This window comes from Ictidomys tridecemlineatus, chromosome 2, assembly GCF_052094955.1.
Source record: "Ictidomys tridecemlineatus isolate mIctTri1 chromosome 2, mIctTri1.hap1, whole genome shotgun sequence".
Lineage (NCBI taxonomy): Eukaryota > Metazoa > Chordata > Mammalia > Rodentia > Sciuridae > Ictidomys > Ictidomys tridecemlineatus.
In genome coordinates this window covers 228,847,036-228,864,109 of record NC_135478.1, presented here as the reverse complement: position 1 = coordinate 228,864,109, position 17,074 = coordinate 228,847,036, and the positions used below count along the sequence as shown (strand labels likewise).

The following is a 17,074-nucleotide window of genomic DNA, read 5'->3' as shown; positions in this document are numbered from 1 at the left end:
GACCCCTGTCTTCCTTTGGAAGGTCTGGGCATGTCCACTTTTTACTTGCAAGTGAGCTGCCGTTCCTGGGCCCTTCTGCTAGTTCCTTGAGGGCAGTTGCTGCTGCTGGGCGACTGATTCTGCAGAGATGGCTGCAGAAGTGCCCTTGTGCCCGCTGCACACGTAGTGGCTCTGGGCCAGGTGGGCGACCTGCTCCCAGCCCTTCTGCTCACTGGCACTTCTCCTTCCCTCCGTTGCCGGCTCCAGAAGCTCTACATCCTTGGCGGGGAGGTTGCTGAGTCTGCGCAGAAGTGCACCCACCTCATCGCCAGCAAGGTGACGCGTACTGTGAAGTTCCTGACGGCCATCTCTGTGGTAAAGCACATCGTGACGCCGGAGTGGCTGGAAGAGTGCTTCAAGTGTCAGAAGTTCCTTGGTGAGTGGCGGCTTGCTGTGCTGTGCCAGGGGCTTCGGTCTCTTTACCAGATTGATCTGCGTTTTCATCCAAATATACAACTAGAGTATTGTTTGCTAATTATTCATTTAAGCTTATGAATTTATTTCATGTGCCAGTGATTCATCTGATTGGTATCTCTACATTTTACGGTGAAATATGAAGGTCTTGGACATCTGAATGATGTCAGGGACACATAAGCTCCACATCCCCCTCTGTTCTCTGCTTCGTGTATTCTATTGGAAATGTGGCCGCAAGTGACAGTCTCACTGTCTATGAAGTGCAAGTTCTCCTCTTTTTGGAGGGAGAACAGGTGCACGCATATGTCCAGGTACAGCTTTGAGCATTGGTTCCTATTGGAGGGACAAGTTGTGACCTGCTTTCAGTTGAGCTGCTGTGGATCAGAGTGCTTGTGTTTGGGGCTGGATGTGGGGAGGACCCTTGTGGGCCATGGAGGGCCCCTGCATGTGTTTAGGTCCTTGCCACGTGCACAGCAGGCCCATGTCCTGTGCTCTTCTCCTTGGAGACAGTAGAGCCCAGATGAGCATGAGCCTTTATATCCTGAGTTCCGTTGGTCATCGTGCCTGCCTATACCCCACCCCAGCAGGAACTGCGAGATTCTCCATGTGCGTCCTGGATCCCAGGGGCCCCTGGTCTGGTAGGTAGGGACAGGCACCAAGGGCAAGACAAGCTTCCCCCGCATTGGTTTTGGGGTTACAGACGCGTTTCAGAGCAGGCACATTCGCAAGTATGGAATCCATGAATAACATGGCTCACTTGTTAAGTAGTATCTTGAAATTTTGGAAATTTTTTTGTTAAGGGAAAAGATACTAATGAAACAGAGGACAAGACAGAAGAAATAGTTGTAGATACAATTACTACAGATGTGTTGTGGTGTCCCCAGTTTTCTGTAACATGAAGAGCCATGCTGTGTGGAGTGTGACACTCTGTTCTCAGTTGAAATGCTGTGATTCCTCGGGTTCTGCTGTGTAGGGGGCGGTGGGCTCCGGGGGGCTGTCCTGCTCCATCACCACACATAGCATAACAGCCCTGCAGCGTGGGTCTCTGGGACTCTCGGAGCTGCTTGGTGGCCCCAGCCTGCCAGGTTGCAGATGATTGTGTAGTGAATTTGCAGTTCCCATACGTTCAGGGTTGCCGTCTGTGAGAACAGACTCTCTTATCTGTTTAAAAAATTCACATTTCATATTTGGTGGAAAATTCTGGTTGACTTTTATTTCATTATTGCTTTGTGAATAGATGTTTGCTGTATTGATCTTTGAGACTTATCAAGTAGTTCAGTTATAGGCATTTAATATTGAGAAAATTTATATTGTACCCTCCAAATTCTAGAGTTTCTAAGAGAATTTTTCCAACTTAGTAATGATTCTGTTTAAAAGGAACCCTTTTTTTTTTTTTTTTTTTTTTTTTTAGGGTAGTTGAGGTTCCCAGCAAAATTGCAGAAAGGGCAGATTCTCTGCATACACACATGTTCACACTCATGACCAGCATTCCACGCCAGGGTGGCACAGTAGGCACAGTGGACCTGTGTGGACCTTTGGGCTGTGGTCGCCTGTGGTTCATAATGTTCCCTCTTGTCCTCCTGGCATTGCACATTTGTTGGGCTTCGACAGATGTGTAATGACGGACAGCCACAGTTACAGGGTCCTGCGGAACGATCATCCTGTGCTCTGCCTGTTCGTGTTGCCCTCACCAGCCCTTGGCCACCACTGATGGTTTTATTATTGTGTCTGTGGTTCTGCCTTCTCCTGTATTTGCAATTATATAGCTTCTTTCCCTCAGCAGTGTGCATGTGAGATTCCTCCATGTTTGCCTGTGGCTTGAGCTGTTTTTCAGCACTGAGCACAGTCCTCTTGCTATCTCTTCATCGACGAAAGAGGATGTGGCTGCTTCTTAATGTTGGCATTTTTCGCTAAAGCTGCTGTAAACATTTGCACAGGCTTTTTTGTGGACATGCTTTCCGCTCGTTTGGGTAAATACCAGGAGCATTGTTCCTGGGTCCCATGGTCAGAGTGTGTTTAGTTTTGTAAGAAATTGCCAAACTGTCTTCCACTGTACCATTTTGTACTCCTGCTAGTAATGGCTGAGAGTCTGGGTTGCTCCACGTGCTTTTTAGCGTGTGGTGCTGTGTTCTGGATGCTGGTGGTTGTGCCAGGTGTGTGTAGGCATGACTTGGTTGACTTTTGATGCTGTCTTTTCACCTATCCGTTTGCCATTTGTCCTCCTTGGTGAGGTCACAACCTTTGCCCATTTTCTCATCAGGATGTGTGTTTTCTTCCTGTTGAGTTTTAAAGAGTTCTCTAGATGTTTAGTAATAGTTTTGTCAGTAAGTCTCTTACGAACATTTTCTGCCAGTCTGTGGCTTACCTTCTCCTTCTCTTGACAACGTATTTTATAGAATAGATGTTATTAATTGTAGGTGAAGTCCAGCTTATGGATTCTTTTCTTCCACTGATCATGCCTTTGATGCAATATCGAAAAGTCATCGTTGAACCCAAGGTCACGTAGATTTTCTCCTATATTATTTTCTACCTTGAGTTAATTTTTATAGAGTATAAGGTCTGTGTCCAAACTCGTTTTTTGCGCTGGATGTTGAGTGTAGGTAGTGACGGGACTGCCAGAGGATCGGCAGACTGTCCATGAGTAAAGAAAGCTTTTCACATTTGTAAAGCATTGATTTCTTTTTTTCTATACTGGAGACTGTGCCCAGGGATGCTTTCCCACTGAGCTGCATCCCCAGCCCTCTTTATTTTTTATCTGTGAGGTAGGCTGTAGCTGAGTGGTTGAGGCTGACCTCACACTGGCCACCCTCTTTTCCTGCCTCAGCCTTTGGAGTCACTGGGATCACCGTGGCGCCACTGTCATTACCAAGCAGTGTTTGAGAAAAGGAAGAAGGATTTGGCCCACAGATCCTGGAACACGTGTCACCTGGCCCAGCTCTCCACCCCTTGTTGCCCTTGGGAATGTCTGGCCGAGTCCAGCTGTCCGTCGTGCTGTGTGGGTAGGCAGTGCAGGAGGAGGCTTCTCTGAACACAGACACGGCATAAGAAGATGGACGTTTTGTGTACTTTAACTTTGGCACCTTGGGAAGGTGTTAAAACTGAAGGCCAGTAAACACTGAAAGCCAGGCTATTAAAAATCCTCAGAAGTCTTTAAAAAGTTGATGGAGGCCCATTGTGTGTGTGTGTGTGTGTGTGTGTGTGTGTGTGTGTGTGTGTGTGTGTGTGAAGATTGAGCACTGTACACTTTTACACCCTTAAAGGGAATGTGTGTTGGCAAGCCACTGAAGTGTGACCAACCCACCTAATTGATACTCACTGATGGACGCTCATGTCCTTCAAGGCTCTGCTGGGTTGGCCGTGTTCACACCTGGATGTGGAGGCCACTGAGGCTGGCCCTCGAGGCCTGGCATTCTTCACCACGGCCTGGACTGGGAGAGCTGGCCAGCTCCCAGAACGGTGTAGGACTGCAGTGAGCGCCAGGCAGACAGGGGCAGCGCCCAGGAGGGCCCCTGGTTGGGCGGTTTTCTTTAAGGAGTTGATGGTCGCTTGTTCAGAGAAAGAACATGTGCCTTTTTCTGTCTGGCTGTCTTCAGGGAGGTAAATGAAGCACAGGGGGAGCTGTGAGTGTCCAGGCTGCAGAGGCAGAGGAGCCACCAGTGACCTGTGCTGCCCCAGCGCTGCAGGCCCCTGCGTGTTCTGAGTGTGTGCACTTCTGTTTTCCAGATGAGCAGAACTACATCCTTCGAGATGCTGAGGCTGAAGTCCTTTTCTCTTTCAGTTTGGAAGAGTCACTAAAACGAGCACACGTTTCCCCGCTCTTTAAGGTACACTGGGAGGAAAACCCACATCAGCCAGGGTACACATAGTGGTGTCCAGCTGCATGTGCTGGTGACTGGGTGATCACTTGGCCATCTAGTGGCCTTTCCTCCCAGGATACTGCCACATGTGGTCACCTTGTGGGGAAATGCAGAGCACCCCTGGAGAATTGCTCTTTACAATAGCTTCTTAAAAATTGGTACAAAATGGTGCTGGGGCTGTAGCTCAGTGGTAGAGTGCTTGCCTAGCACGTGTGAAGCCCTGGGTTCAATCCTCAGTACCACATAAAGACAAATAAATAAAATAAAGGTATGTGTCCATCTATAACAAGAAAAAATTTTTAAAAAAATTGGTACAAAAATCAAACTGATAGATTTATTAGAGATAAGATGTTCAGAGGAGATGGTCATAAATAATCCAGTTGTTAACAGACATTGAAGTTCATTTTTCTGCTTTTAGAAAATCTTTCAAGGACATTGCTTATATTCTTCTCAATAAATATGTATTCAGCTGGAGAAGGTACTTGAAAAGATATTAATTGAAAGTTGCATAAATAATTCAGAACTAAAGATTTTAAAATATTTGTTAGATAAGAGATTTGAAACAGTTGGGAATTTTTTTTTTTTTTTAATCAAAGAGCTAAACAAATCAATAAAGATAATCTGCTCTTTGAACTTCTTAAGGAGCCAGCTTAGGAATTAGAAGTGATTTGGAATACGGAGTTAGGATGCATTCCTGCACTCTACCTAAAGTGATCGAACTTGTCTACATATTTATTTGGCTATTTTTTTAAGAACAGTTGAAAACAAAGTAGTATTTCCTGACATACATAGGAGTAAGCTTGCCACAAAGTTAAGTCTTTAGGCGTCAGTGTTATTCTGACTGTGGTTGAGTCCAGATAGTAGAAAATAAAGACAAGGAAGATTGCAGGCCAGAAGTAGTGCTGTCAGTCTGTTGCTCGGCAGGAAGTGTGGTGAAAGGGAATATGGATTTACAACTGTATAGAAATTGTGAGCTAGGTGTGGTGGTGCCTCCTGTCTTTCCAGCTACGTGGGAGGCTGAGGCAGGAGGATGAAGTTCAAGCCCATCCCAACAACTTAATGAGGTCTTGTCTCAAAAAGTAAAGAGGGCTGGGGATGCAGGTCAGAGGTAGTGTACCCTGGGTTCAGTCATTCCCCAGGACATTGTGAAAAATGCTTACAACAGTCTTGCCTATTCACAGAGTACTCCATTCTTTTCTTTTTATTCCATTTCTTTTTTCTTTTTTTTTTGTAATTGTAGATGGGCAGAATACCTTTATTTATTTTTATGTGGTGCTGAGGATTGAACCCAGTGCCTCTCACATGCTAGGCAAGTGCTCTGCCACTGAGCCCCAGCCCCAGCCCTGACTTCATTTCTTTTAGGAACTTAGGGATCTGGTCACTTTTGATTATCACAGGTCAAATTTCATATGGAAAAGTGCTTAGTTATCCTCAAACTGACATTCCGGGGTTTTTCTAGGCCTAATTAGTGGGGAAATTCAATTTCAAAATTTCAGGAAATTCCACATTTTGTTAAAATCTCAGGGTAGAGTATGAAAATGTATATATTCTAAAAATCAGAGCATTCAAAAAATAGTATGCACATTTTAATTTTACTTTAAGGCAAAATATTTCTATATCACCCCTGGAATCTGCCCAAGCCTTTCAACTATGAAAGCGATCGTGGAGTGTGCTGGAGGGAAAGTCCTGGCCAAGCAGCCGTCCTTCCGGAAGCTCATGGAACACAAGCAGAACAAGGTGAGCGAGGAGGACTGTGCTGTCCCGGGCCGTCCCGGGTCTTCCCGGCGAGGCTCTCGTCACTGAGGCGCTCTTCTTCTTTTCCCCAGAGCCTGTCGGAGATCATCTTGATATCCTGTGAAAACGACCTGCACCTGTGTGGAGAGTACTTTGCCCGCGGAATAGGTAGGCGCGGTCTGTCCTGCGGCGTGTCCTGGGCCTGCGGGCGCGGCCTGGCATGGGTTGGCCCTAACGGTGTGGCTCTGCTTCCCCCAGAGGTGCACAACGCGGAGTTTGTCCTCACTGGGGTGCTCACGCAGACGCTGGACTATGAATCATATCCTTTTTGAAAGAGAAGTGAGGGTCTCGGCGCTGGCACCTGGCCCTGGGTGCTCTCGGGTGCATGACGTCACAGACCTAGGGTTGGTTTCAGGAAAACTGCTCACTAGAAAGGACGCGCTGTCTGGTTGATGTAGTTGGATAAAAGAGAAATACTGCAAAAATAAACCAAGTCTTAAGTATTATCTTCTTTTTAGCCACTTGTTTCTGAGGTCGTAGTTTTCAAAGTGAGGTGCAGATGGTGTGCACTCTGCCCCTGGAGCTTTGAGATGGGAGAGCTCAGCAGCGCAGAAGCTTCGCGGCGAGTGACTTCCTAGCACCCTGCGATGGCAGCAAGAGTAGGCTTTTAGAATGACTGTAACATTTTTATATTTCAGGCAATCAGATAAACAATAAGCCTTGTTTTTTTAAGTCCTTATTAAAAATATGAAATATTGTTCTAATGTGTGACAGCCTTCAGTGAAGCAAAGTGTACTTTACAATCCTTACCAAGAATGTGTTTCCACCCCACTTTATGCCTTGCCCGGGTCATGTTTCTTGGACCTTCCCCGTGGGCAGGGTGGTGGGGTCGGGGTCTGCTCTCTGAGTGCAGTGGTGCCCACAACCTCCAGCGGAGGCCAGCATTGAGGGGCCATTCGTGACACGGGGATCTGTTTCAGGTGGGGAGTGCATAGCCACAGAGGTCAGGAGGGGGTCCATCGGAGTCCTTGGTGTGCTCCTCCTTTGTCCGTTGTTCAGTTGATCGCACATTTCCTCTGGCCCTGAAAGATGACAGGAACGCAGTGTTACAGAGCTTTAACCCCAGAGCGTTGTGCAGAAGACCCCCTGGGTGCCGTGGTGAAGGCACTTTAAGAGGGATTGTTGCAGAAACCAAGGTCAGCTCAGCGGTCGGAGCTTGCATGGTGGGGGATGCTGCTTGGTTCAGAGCCCCTCCTCTTTGGCACAGAGCAGGGTGTTAGAAGCAAGGCAGGAGTTGTGAGGGAGGTGACAGAAGACCTGCTCAGTCTCTGTAGGTATGCCCTGAGCACTGAGCTTTATGAATGTCCTTTTGTGTCTTTTTAAAAACTTACATGAGTGATTTGTGGATATTATTTTAGGACCTTTTTTGATACCATAGCCTGAAAGTTGCCTGAAAAATCTTGCCAGAGTGTGTGTGTAGGACTGCAGGAGCTCTTGGGGACACAGGGGGGTCAGTTTTTGTGCTGGGGCTTGGGGATGTGGACCCCCAAGGATGCGCACTGGATGTGTTAGTTAGGAGGAGACTCCTGCTGCTGAGCTCAGGTGTGGCTTGGGTTGGCATCAGGCAGGCTGGACAGGCTCCAGGGCTGGCTCCAGCTGAGTGGCCCCCTGCATGTGCATCAGGGTCTGCAGTCCCTTGTGGTAGGGACAGGTAAGGAGAGTGCTGCAGCACTCTCTAAGACACCTAAAGCCGTAGAGGTCTGTTGATGCTTCTCTTTTGCCTTGCCTTTGAAGCCCTTTTCCTCAACAAGCCCACGTATAAATTCAACTGATGGCCTTGCGTGCTGCAGCCCGGATCCGAGCCCAGGGCTGGCCACCCATCATGGCGACACCAGGGCTTCCTTCAGATGTGCTTGTTTTCCAGCTGCTCCCTTGGGGACAGATGCAGACGCAGGAGAACACGTGTGTCACTTATACTGCATCTTATTAAGATGTGTGATTTTATTCTGAGGAAACATAAATTATGTTTTGTACTATATGACTTTATGAGCCCACATTAGGTTTTATGATTCATTTACCAGGTTTTTAAATGTTTTCACAAAACCATATGGAACTTCAGCTACAAATAAAGTGATGTAAATGAAGACCTTGCTATCTAAATTATGGATGTTAAAGATTTGAAATGTTTTGTACTGCGATTATTTTTATTTCTTATACTCTTTTCTTTTATATTGATATCTTGCCAACATTTTAAATAAATGTACTTTTGAACTTCACTTAGAATCGAGTGACCCCTGTTTTCCACATTTTTTATGCAAGTTGCATCCCACTGGGTGGCATTTGAAGTCATTCCAAGGCAAAATGTGGGTGAGAAGTTTTCTCCTGCAGCAGTCATTCTGTTAGGCTGAGCGTCCCCACCAGGCCGTGGGCCACCCAGCAGTCCCCAGACACAGCACCGAGCTCAGAGCCAGATACTCCAGGGCACACCACCCTATTTCTGCTCCAACTGGACTGCAGCGCCTGCCCGGCTGGGCTCTGAGTGCAGGGCAGGACGAGTAGTGGTTGCTGGCGTGGCCGCTGGCATTATTCAGATCTAGATGACCGTCCCATGCAGATGTACAGAGCTGCTCTCCTGAAACCCTGAGTTTGCTTTCGTGACAATACCGAGGGTTTGTGATGGGCTTGAGTGTTGTTCTTCCATCACACAGTGGTTCCAGTTCAGCTCCTGAGCACAGGTCAGAGGGAGCACACATTTTAAAAAGCATTAGCACAGAGTGAGCTGCTCCCTCTGGCCCTGCTCAGGCTCCCACAGACTGTGATGCTTGTGCTCCTCAGGTGTCTCTCCACTCCCATGGGACCTGTGTGCGTCATTTCTGTAGATGGAAAGGAGAGAGCTCTGGGGACATGATCACATACCTCGCATTCTAAAGTAAGGAGCGACATTGACAGTGCCAGCTTCCCGTCTGTCCCTTGACCTGCGGTGGTTTTGTGGTGGCCTGATTAACCTGGGGCACCCTCAGGTTTTAAGTATGACTGGTGTTTGTCACCGTCAGCAGAGACACCACCTGAGCCGTTCCAGTGTGACCTCGTAGCAGCCTGCTGGGGCCTACCCGTGTCAGCTCCTGAGTACCCATGTGGTAACTAAGTGCTTGGAGCGACTTACCCAGAACTGGCCTCTCCTGTCCCATAGGCGGAATCCATTGCCCATGCGGGCTCCTCCCTCCTCAGTGTTAGTAAGGTTTTGATAGTGTCCTTGCCAAGTTGCTCTCTGTCCTGTTACAAAACAGTTTACCCGACAAGATTCTGCTTGTCACAGCCGTGCTAAAAACCCAAACTCTTGTGTTTGGAATCTTAATCCCTCGTGACGTCCCGTCCACTCCTCATTCCTGCCACTCGCTTGGAAGTACTTGCTGCTGTGCAAGCCCCGGACACATCATGACCTCCTGACTTCATCTGCCGGCCTCTTCAGAGTGACCTCCTTCCTCCGGCAGCGTCCCGGGCACTCCCCTAGGGAAACCCTTCCTGAGCTTGAAACACTCCTGCCACCCTCTCTCCATCCTGAGCCCTCTCTGATACAGTGTAGCGGGTGCCTTGGAGGCCTGCGGTCATTTGCTGGCGGTCTGTTCCTTCCCTGCACTGATAAAAGCCCCAGAGGCAGGATCAGACCCTCCTCACCTTTCTGTCATGATAGGAAGGCAGAATTAATCCCCCAAATTGTCCGTGCCACTCCACAGAACCCGTGGCTACCATGTTACCTCTGCAGATGTAAGTAGGGTTAGGGACCCCAAGATGGGGACATTAGCCTGGATTATTCAAGGGAGCCCAAGCCAATCACATTAGCCCTTAAAAGTGAACAGGGAGGGTAGAGGAGTGGGGCACGGAGATGTGAGAGGACCCCACCTCTGCTGCTGCCTGCAGGCTGAGTGCCCCCACCTCCAGGAGCAGAGGACAGCCCTGGGTCCAGCTAGCTGGACCTGGGGGTCTTCTCCCTACAAATGCAAGTGACTGCCTTCTGCCGACGACCACAACCAGAGTGTGTGGGCAGTGGATTCTCCCCTGGTGCCTCCAGAAAGGAATGCGGCCAGTGGCCACCTGGTTTCCATGGGCTGAGACCCCGCCATGCTCCTGGACTCGGCTGTCAGTGATGGATCTGTGTCCTTTGGATTCAGCCCCCAAATCTGGCATTTTGTTATAACAACAGTAGAAAACTGACGCGGTGCCCAGATCCTAGTGCAAAGCTTGGCGTTGGTACACGTCTGCCCACAGTCCACTGAGCTGAAGTTGCATGGCAAAGTGAAGAGCCTTTGCAAGTTTTTGGAGGGAGCAAGATGATAATTCCAGGATTCGTTTGGAAGCAGGTGGTGGGGGGAGGAAGGTAGGTGAACAACACGATAGTCCCCTCTGTAAGGAGCAGGAAGAACTGGGGTTAGGATGGAGCTGTGGAGAGAGAGAGGACATTTCCAAAGGAGCCTGGTAAGTTCAGCGGGGAGCTTGGTGACGGTGAGGTGCTTCTGCTAAGGTCGTCCTCAGGAGCCGTGGGATGGGCCTTGAGCCCCCTTCAGCAGGTAGTGGAAGATGGCAGGGGACCAGCCGGAGGGGTGAGACGAGGGCCTCAGGCCCAGGGGGAGGCTTGCATCCTGCTGGGGAGAAGTCAAGGCTCTCAGTGGCCAGCCAGAGTGGAGAAGAGAGCTCTGCTGGCACACGCGCTTCTCCCCCGGAGGCAGAGGGCCTGCCGACTTGGGGCGGAGCAGTGAGGGAGAGAGGTGCTAACAAGGGGAGGGGTATCCCTGTCTTCCTGGGAGTAGATGGAGGTCTTCCAGGCACTTCCGTTTCTAGTAGGTGTGTCTTTAGCTTTGAAGGAGGAGAGAGAGGCAAGAGAAGTTCAAGTCAAAACCTGTATCACAGTCCAGGCAAAATGTTCCTCCGACTACCCACACGTTACACGCAGAGCTGAGTAGAGCCGGACCCTGAGGGGTAGGCAGCAGAGGGGCAGAGCACGAAGACACAGAAGCTAGCCTCCCCACCCTTCCTGTCACCCAGGGGACTCTGCAGGCCCAAGGGAAGAACCGGCATTCTCAGCAAAATTGGCCTTCAGTCCCCAGGAGTAACTCAGCAACCGTTCACATCACAACCCCACATCGAGGGGTGATGGACAGCCAGCCAGTGCGACCTTAGTGGTGTTGCCCAGCCGCAAGATCTCCACAGTCAGTGGCGTCCAAGTGAAGAGCAAGTGCAGCCAAAGCCTGTGTGACAGTGACATGGCCACGACAGCTCCGTGGTGATCCGTAAGTTTGTGCACCTTTACGACGTATGTGCGCTGTGCTTCACTAGAGTCCGCAGCAGCAGAAGCCCTGTGTTCTGTGCCTCCTGGATTGACGGTCTCCAATCTGGGACCAAATCTGGCCCCCCAGATGTTTTTGTAAATCAGTATATTTGGAACCCAGCCTTGCTGCTCATCATTCCCTGGCGACCCTCCCTCTGAGGAGGCTGTGACAGACCTCATGGTCTCTGACCCAGAAGTTTATCATCGAGCCCCTCACAGACACTGTCAACTGTCTCTTTGCTCAGTTCCTGCTCCCAGTCTCCAAACTGGCATTTTCAAACCTTTGTTCTCAAACTCGAAGGCAGTCCCGTTTTTCTTCTTTTGACCAGGAGTTTTAAAGTAGGATCTGGAAACAGACTGGGCTTGGTGTTTGGGGAGGTGGTGCGGAATGGGGATTGAGGTGACCATTTGCAGTGCACTTGACGTGTGCAGGGGTGGCAGAGAGGAGAGTGGGGTGGGCCTTTGGAGCCGCAGGCAAGAGGCGAATGCTCTAGAGTGGGCGATTGCTGTCCGCTTCCTAGTCCACTCCCTCCTGCGCTGGGCTGTGAGGTCCCCAGGCTCAACCCAGCCCTTGCATCTGTATCTCTGAGCTTGGTGGGCCTTGTTCCTGCTGCCCTAAGGTGGCCACAGGGCCCTGAGGCTGGGTGCAGCACAGAGCCAACCAATTTGTTAAAAATTCGAGTGTTTTCTCCAACACACAGAGAAGCAAAAATAGTGGGGAGTATTCGTGTTGAAAAGAAGAAATGAAAATTGGACAGTCGTGATTTACAGATTTTTTTTTCATGTTGAAAGACTCAATGAAAACCAATTTTAGGACTAGTTCCTGTTGGCCAATCCACATATTGAGAATAATAAAGGTGGGGATTTTGCAGGTTTGCCTTATTTTGTGTTTTTCAAGTTAGCACCATCCTGCCTCCCCCCTCTGCTCTGTGTATACCAAAAGCCTGTCTTAGGACTAGGATGGAGGAGAGAGAGGGAATAGGACTTCTGTTAGAGCTTTCTGTGCACAGTGGTGGGGTTACGTGTCCACGGCCACTCTCTCACCCAGGGAACTCGGTGTCGGTTCCCCTCCGGCCCCTCTCCTCCCCGTGTTCCTTCCTCCCTCTCTGGACTTCCTTCTGCCATCTATTTATTTGTATTTGACTGGCGCTCTCTACCTGTGCATAAAGGCAGTCCCTGTGGCTTATGCATGTGCATTACGTGGTTTTCTAGAATCCATCCCCCTCTCCCCTCCACCTCCTCCTCCTCCTGATCCCCCTTATCTTCAGGTGCTGCTCCCCCCCCCCCCTTTATTCTCCTCTAGCTTCCGCAGGTGAGAGAAGACATCTGGTCTTGGAGTTTCTGAGTTTAGCTTATTTACTTAGCTTAATGATCTGGACATTCTCTTAACTCTGTGTCTTGTTTCTTGCCCCCAATAGGCCTGTGGTAAGGTGTGGATGAAATCAGCGCAGCCTGATCCCTGAATCCTCTCTGGACACAAGGAGCCTGGGGAGTGGTTGGCACCCAGACCCAGGTCAGGCCCCAGGAGGCTCTGAGCCCAGCCTGCATCAGCTGCTCAGCAGTGCCACCTCTCAGTGGTGCCTGGGCCATCCCCAAGCCCCTGGTCTCTGAGTTTTACCTGCCTGGTAACACCCTGCACTGGTTGTAAGCATCTCAAAGTCAGCCAACGGGGTGTCCGGGCAAACCCTAGGTCTGCTAAACAGTGAGACTGTGTCCCCAAATGCATGTTGACCCCACCCAGCACCCCAGCGTGTGGCTTATTCAGAGTTTTGAAGTTTTGAAGGTAGAAGGTAGTCACATGGGAGGGTCTGAATCCAGGCTGACTGGCAGCCACAGAGGGATGACCATGTGGGCACAGGGAAGGCACCATGGGTAAGCCAAGGAGGTGCTCTCAGGAGCAACCCGTCTGCAGGACAGGGCAGACTCCATAATGCCAGCCCGGCTGTGGCTCTTTGCTGTGGCCACAGCAAGAAGAGGCCAGTGGACATGTGGCCTCATTGGCCTGGCTGCTGGCCGCCTGGCCCGCAGCTCATGGATCCTGCAGGTCCTTGTGCCTCTCTTTGGTTTCCTGCCATAGTTTTACCTCTGGTGCCAGAAAGGGCTCCAACCCTGGGGGAGTGCCACGGGCTTTTTTTCAGACTCACCTTGTACCTGGGTGAGTCGACAAAATCCTTCCTATGTGTCTTTATGGAATTCTGATGTTGTGTCTGGGAATATATCCCTGACTAATCAGCCAGAGTGGCCCCCTGCTGGGTCCTACAGGGAGAGATGGGAAGGCAGGGAGCACCCTCAGGAAGGCGCCCCACTTTCCCAGCACTGCACCCACCCTGCCCCAGAGGCACTGCCTAGGACTCCCTGGAGGGCAGACCTGTCCTTCATGGCCCATGCTCCCCCTCTCCTGTTCCTGAGGGTGGGTTCCTGGTCCCTGTATGCCCTGCAGAAAGTGTGTGACCTCCTGGGGACTCCTTGAGGCTCTTCAGCCATCACAGGAGGGCTCCTGTGGGCTCCTGCAGGCTCGGCCGCTGCCTGCCTTGCTCTGGGACCCAGCCTGCCCACAGTGCCCAGTGGTCTGCAGGAGCCCCTGGGCCAGAGTGTGGCCTTTGCTGCCACCTGCTGGAGTCTGTGAGATGACAGGCTGTGAGCGCTTTCCCAGGATCTGTGCTGGACAGCTCCCTAGCACCTGCCTTCCAGACCAGCCTCCCGGGGAGCCGGCTGCTGCACTTCCACAGAGCTCTACCCTGATGAGGAGGCCCCGAGTGTTCCTGCCTTTTGGCCATCTGTGACTGCTCAGGAGTCACAGGATCAGCCTCTCCGGGGTCCTCGAGTCTTCTCATTTTCTGACATCTGAAGCCCAGAAAGGTTCCAGTGACCTGTCTAAGATGGTAAAGTCAGGCTGATGTTTTCCTCCCACGTTCAGGGCCCTAGAGGTCACTGGCTTTCACCTGTGCCCAGGTTTCCAGGTCCCAGCTACCCCAGACTAAGGCCCACAGCAGAGGCAGGCACGTGGGCATGGGCAGAGAGGCGCCGAATTGCACCCTAGCGCCCCTTAGCACTGAGTCCTGACCTGCCCGGCCACAGGGTGGGTTCCACACACCTGCTGGCTCCAGGTGTTGGGCCCAGAGTCACCATGGACCTGATGGCTACTTAGGACGTCGGCCACAGCCTAGAGTCGGTTCACAGCCATTTACCTCGTGAGGCCTATGGAACCTTCCGCCTTCTTCCACCTACTCCAGATGAAGCAAGTGCTGGGCTTGGAGGGGGAGTAGGCCATCCCAAGAAACACACTTCAGGGAGGAAATCTCTATCAACCACTGCCCCATGGCAGGGTGCATCCTGGGCTAGCAAGCCCCAGAGCTCTGGTGTCCCAAGCTCAGTTTTACGGAGCACAACCCTGAGGCCACGAGGACTGGTGTTCACTATGACCTCCCAGGGCAGGCATGTGGGCTTGGGTGCTTGGCGAAGAGCTGCTCTTGGTGGCCAGAATGCAGATTGAGCAGAGTCGCACTGACTCCCTGACCTGCAGCCTTGCTGGCAACTGCACGACCCTGCCCCAGGGTCCCCTGGTCACTAGCAGTGTCCTTCCCTCGTCTGGGAGTGTTTTCTGCTGCTCTGCATGGAGAGGGGTTGGATCTTCATAAAACCTTTGTCAACCCAAGGAAAGAGGGAGCCAAGTGTGATGGCTATTTGGGAACATACCATTCTGGGGACAGTCACCCCCCCTCAGTGAGTCTGGGAGACGGTAGAGCTGACTGTGGACGGAGCTGGGCTGGGCGGGAGCTGGGCTTCTTGGGAGTCCAGGGCCTTGCACATCTTCAGGTGTCAGGCCCCTTGCAAGGAGGGCACGAGTGGCCAGGACAGGTAGGAGGCACCTTGGCCAGTTCCTGGTTCTGAGGGGCAGGTCTCGGGCTCTCTCCTGTCTCCACTCCTTCCCACACGGCTTTGGGGCCTCCCAAGGTTCCCAGGTACTGATTTTTCACTGAGACTTCACACCAGCCCTGCAGCCACAGAGGCAGAAGGCATGACCCTGTTTTACTGTGAAAAGTGTGACCCAGGGTCACTCAGACATGTGGCAGGGACCAGAGAGAGGGCTGGTAGAGCCCTGCACCCCTGCACGCCTCCTACAGCCCAGGCTCCCTGCACTCTGCTGGCCTCCCTCTCCTGACATGAAGCCCCCTGGTGGGCAGGGAGTCACTAAGACAGGCCTCCCAGAGGGACGGCACCGCCTGGGTAGGAAGAGCACCACAGGGGTCTGTGGCGCTCCTAACCATTGCCCAAACTTCTCTGTCTCATCCTGCCGGTTGGAGACTGTTTTCATGACTTTCGGAGCTTGTCCTGCTTTTTTTTTTAAATTAATTTTTAAAAATAAATAAACGACAACGGAATGCATTATGATCCTTATTAACGTATATACCACAAATTTTCATATCTCTGTTTTTCCGCCAAAAGTGAATCTGAACCAGCTGACAGATTCAAAAGCGGTGTCTTCCGTGTCCTCAGAACTAGAATGCACGCCAGTCCAGCTCCCTGGGACTCGCCCCCGCTTCCCTGCCCATTTATCTGGTGCGGGGACCTAGTGTGTCCCATTTGCTGAGGGAAGCCACGGTGACGTCTCTGCTCCTGAAGGCCAGGGCTCGTGTTGGAGACAGGCGTTTTGGAGGGATTCTTCTTGGCAGCAGCTGCTGCTTTTCTGCAGCTGAGGGTTTAACCTTTTCTCCTCCCTCTGTTCTCTTGAGGCCTAGAAAGGCCCATCTCGAGGCCCGGGCCCTCCCGCCCTGAGTGTGATGCTGGCACATCCGCAGGCCAGTTAACCTCACTCTGCTCAGGAGTCCATCTCGTGGCTCGGCCTGCCCCCATGCTCTTGGGAAGATCTTCGCACAGTGGAGGTAAATATCTGGCCGGAGGTCTCCCCCAAGTGAAGGCAGGTGTGAGTGACTGACAAGTGGCCGGTGAATTCAGTGACTTGCCATCACTGGAGGGGTCAGTTACTGGTGGTCATCATGCTTTTTGCCTATGGCTGGTAAAGGACAAGAAGCAGAACAGAGCTGATGGCCCGCTGCAGCCAGTCCCTGCGAGAGAATCATGCAGGACACTGATCCTGGGGCACAGAGATGTCATTACATGCTGACCTATGAAGTGCCGGTGGGTGACATTGAGAAAACATGGCCTAACAATAAGATCAAGGCCTTTGCTCCACACTGCAGATAAGAGGCCCGGGCCAGCCCTGTTTCCCTGGCTCTGCCTGGGCTGCTAAGAGCAACCAGATCAGCATCAGCCAGTTGCTCAGATCCCATTGTCTGATACCCAGCGCTGTCCTGCTTGCCATTTCCTAAGACTAAAAGCCAAGGCCTTTGCTGGCACGTGTGACCCCTGCTGACCCAGGAGGATGTGGGGCTGCAGGGAGAGTGGGGCCAGAGGGCAGGTTTGCAGGCTCACGTGAGCTCCCAGGGTTTCTGTGAGAATGACCGGCGGTACTTCTGGCCCAGAATCAGAGACTCATGGAGAGAGACCAGGCTGGGCACATGAGGGGCATATGAGGTGGGTCTGGGGTCTCTTGGGTGGAGCTTTCTGGGTTGATACCCTCTTCTATTCTGTGTCAGTGAATCACATAAGCAGATAGGGCAGCTTCTCTGGGGACCTGTGTGACACTGTGAGGCTCAGAGGGAAGCACCTGGACCCCTAAGCATAACTGTGGGGTCTGGCTTTTATT

The 17,074-nt window shown here is 51.4% G+C and overlaps 1 protein-coding gene across 2 annotated transcripts in view; it reads left to right on the top strand.

The window, feature by feature from the left end:
• The window catches only part of Paxip1 (PAX interacting protein 1), a 47,281-nt gene extending 38,961 nt beyond the window's left edge, over positions 1-8,320 (top strand). For both annotated transcript variants that reach the window (XM_078040903.1, XM_078040902.1), the window contains 6 exons: positions 247-415; positions 4,177-4,277; positions 5,913-6,047; positions 6,137-6,212; positions 6,303-6,363; positions 7,861-8,320. In XM_078040903.1, the coding sequence (XP_077897029.1) occupies positions 247-415; positions 4,177-4,277; positions 5,913-6,047; positions 6,137-6,212; positions 6,303-6,363; positions 7,861-7,876 (558 nt within the window). In that variant the 3' untranslated portion in view covers positions 7,877-8,320. The remainder of the gene's footprint in view (positions 1-246; positions 416-4,176; positions 4,278-5,912; positions 6,048-6,136; positions 6,213-6,302; positions 6,364-7,860) is intronic.
• Positions 8,321-17,074: the final 8,754 nt, after the last annotated feature.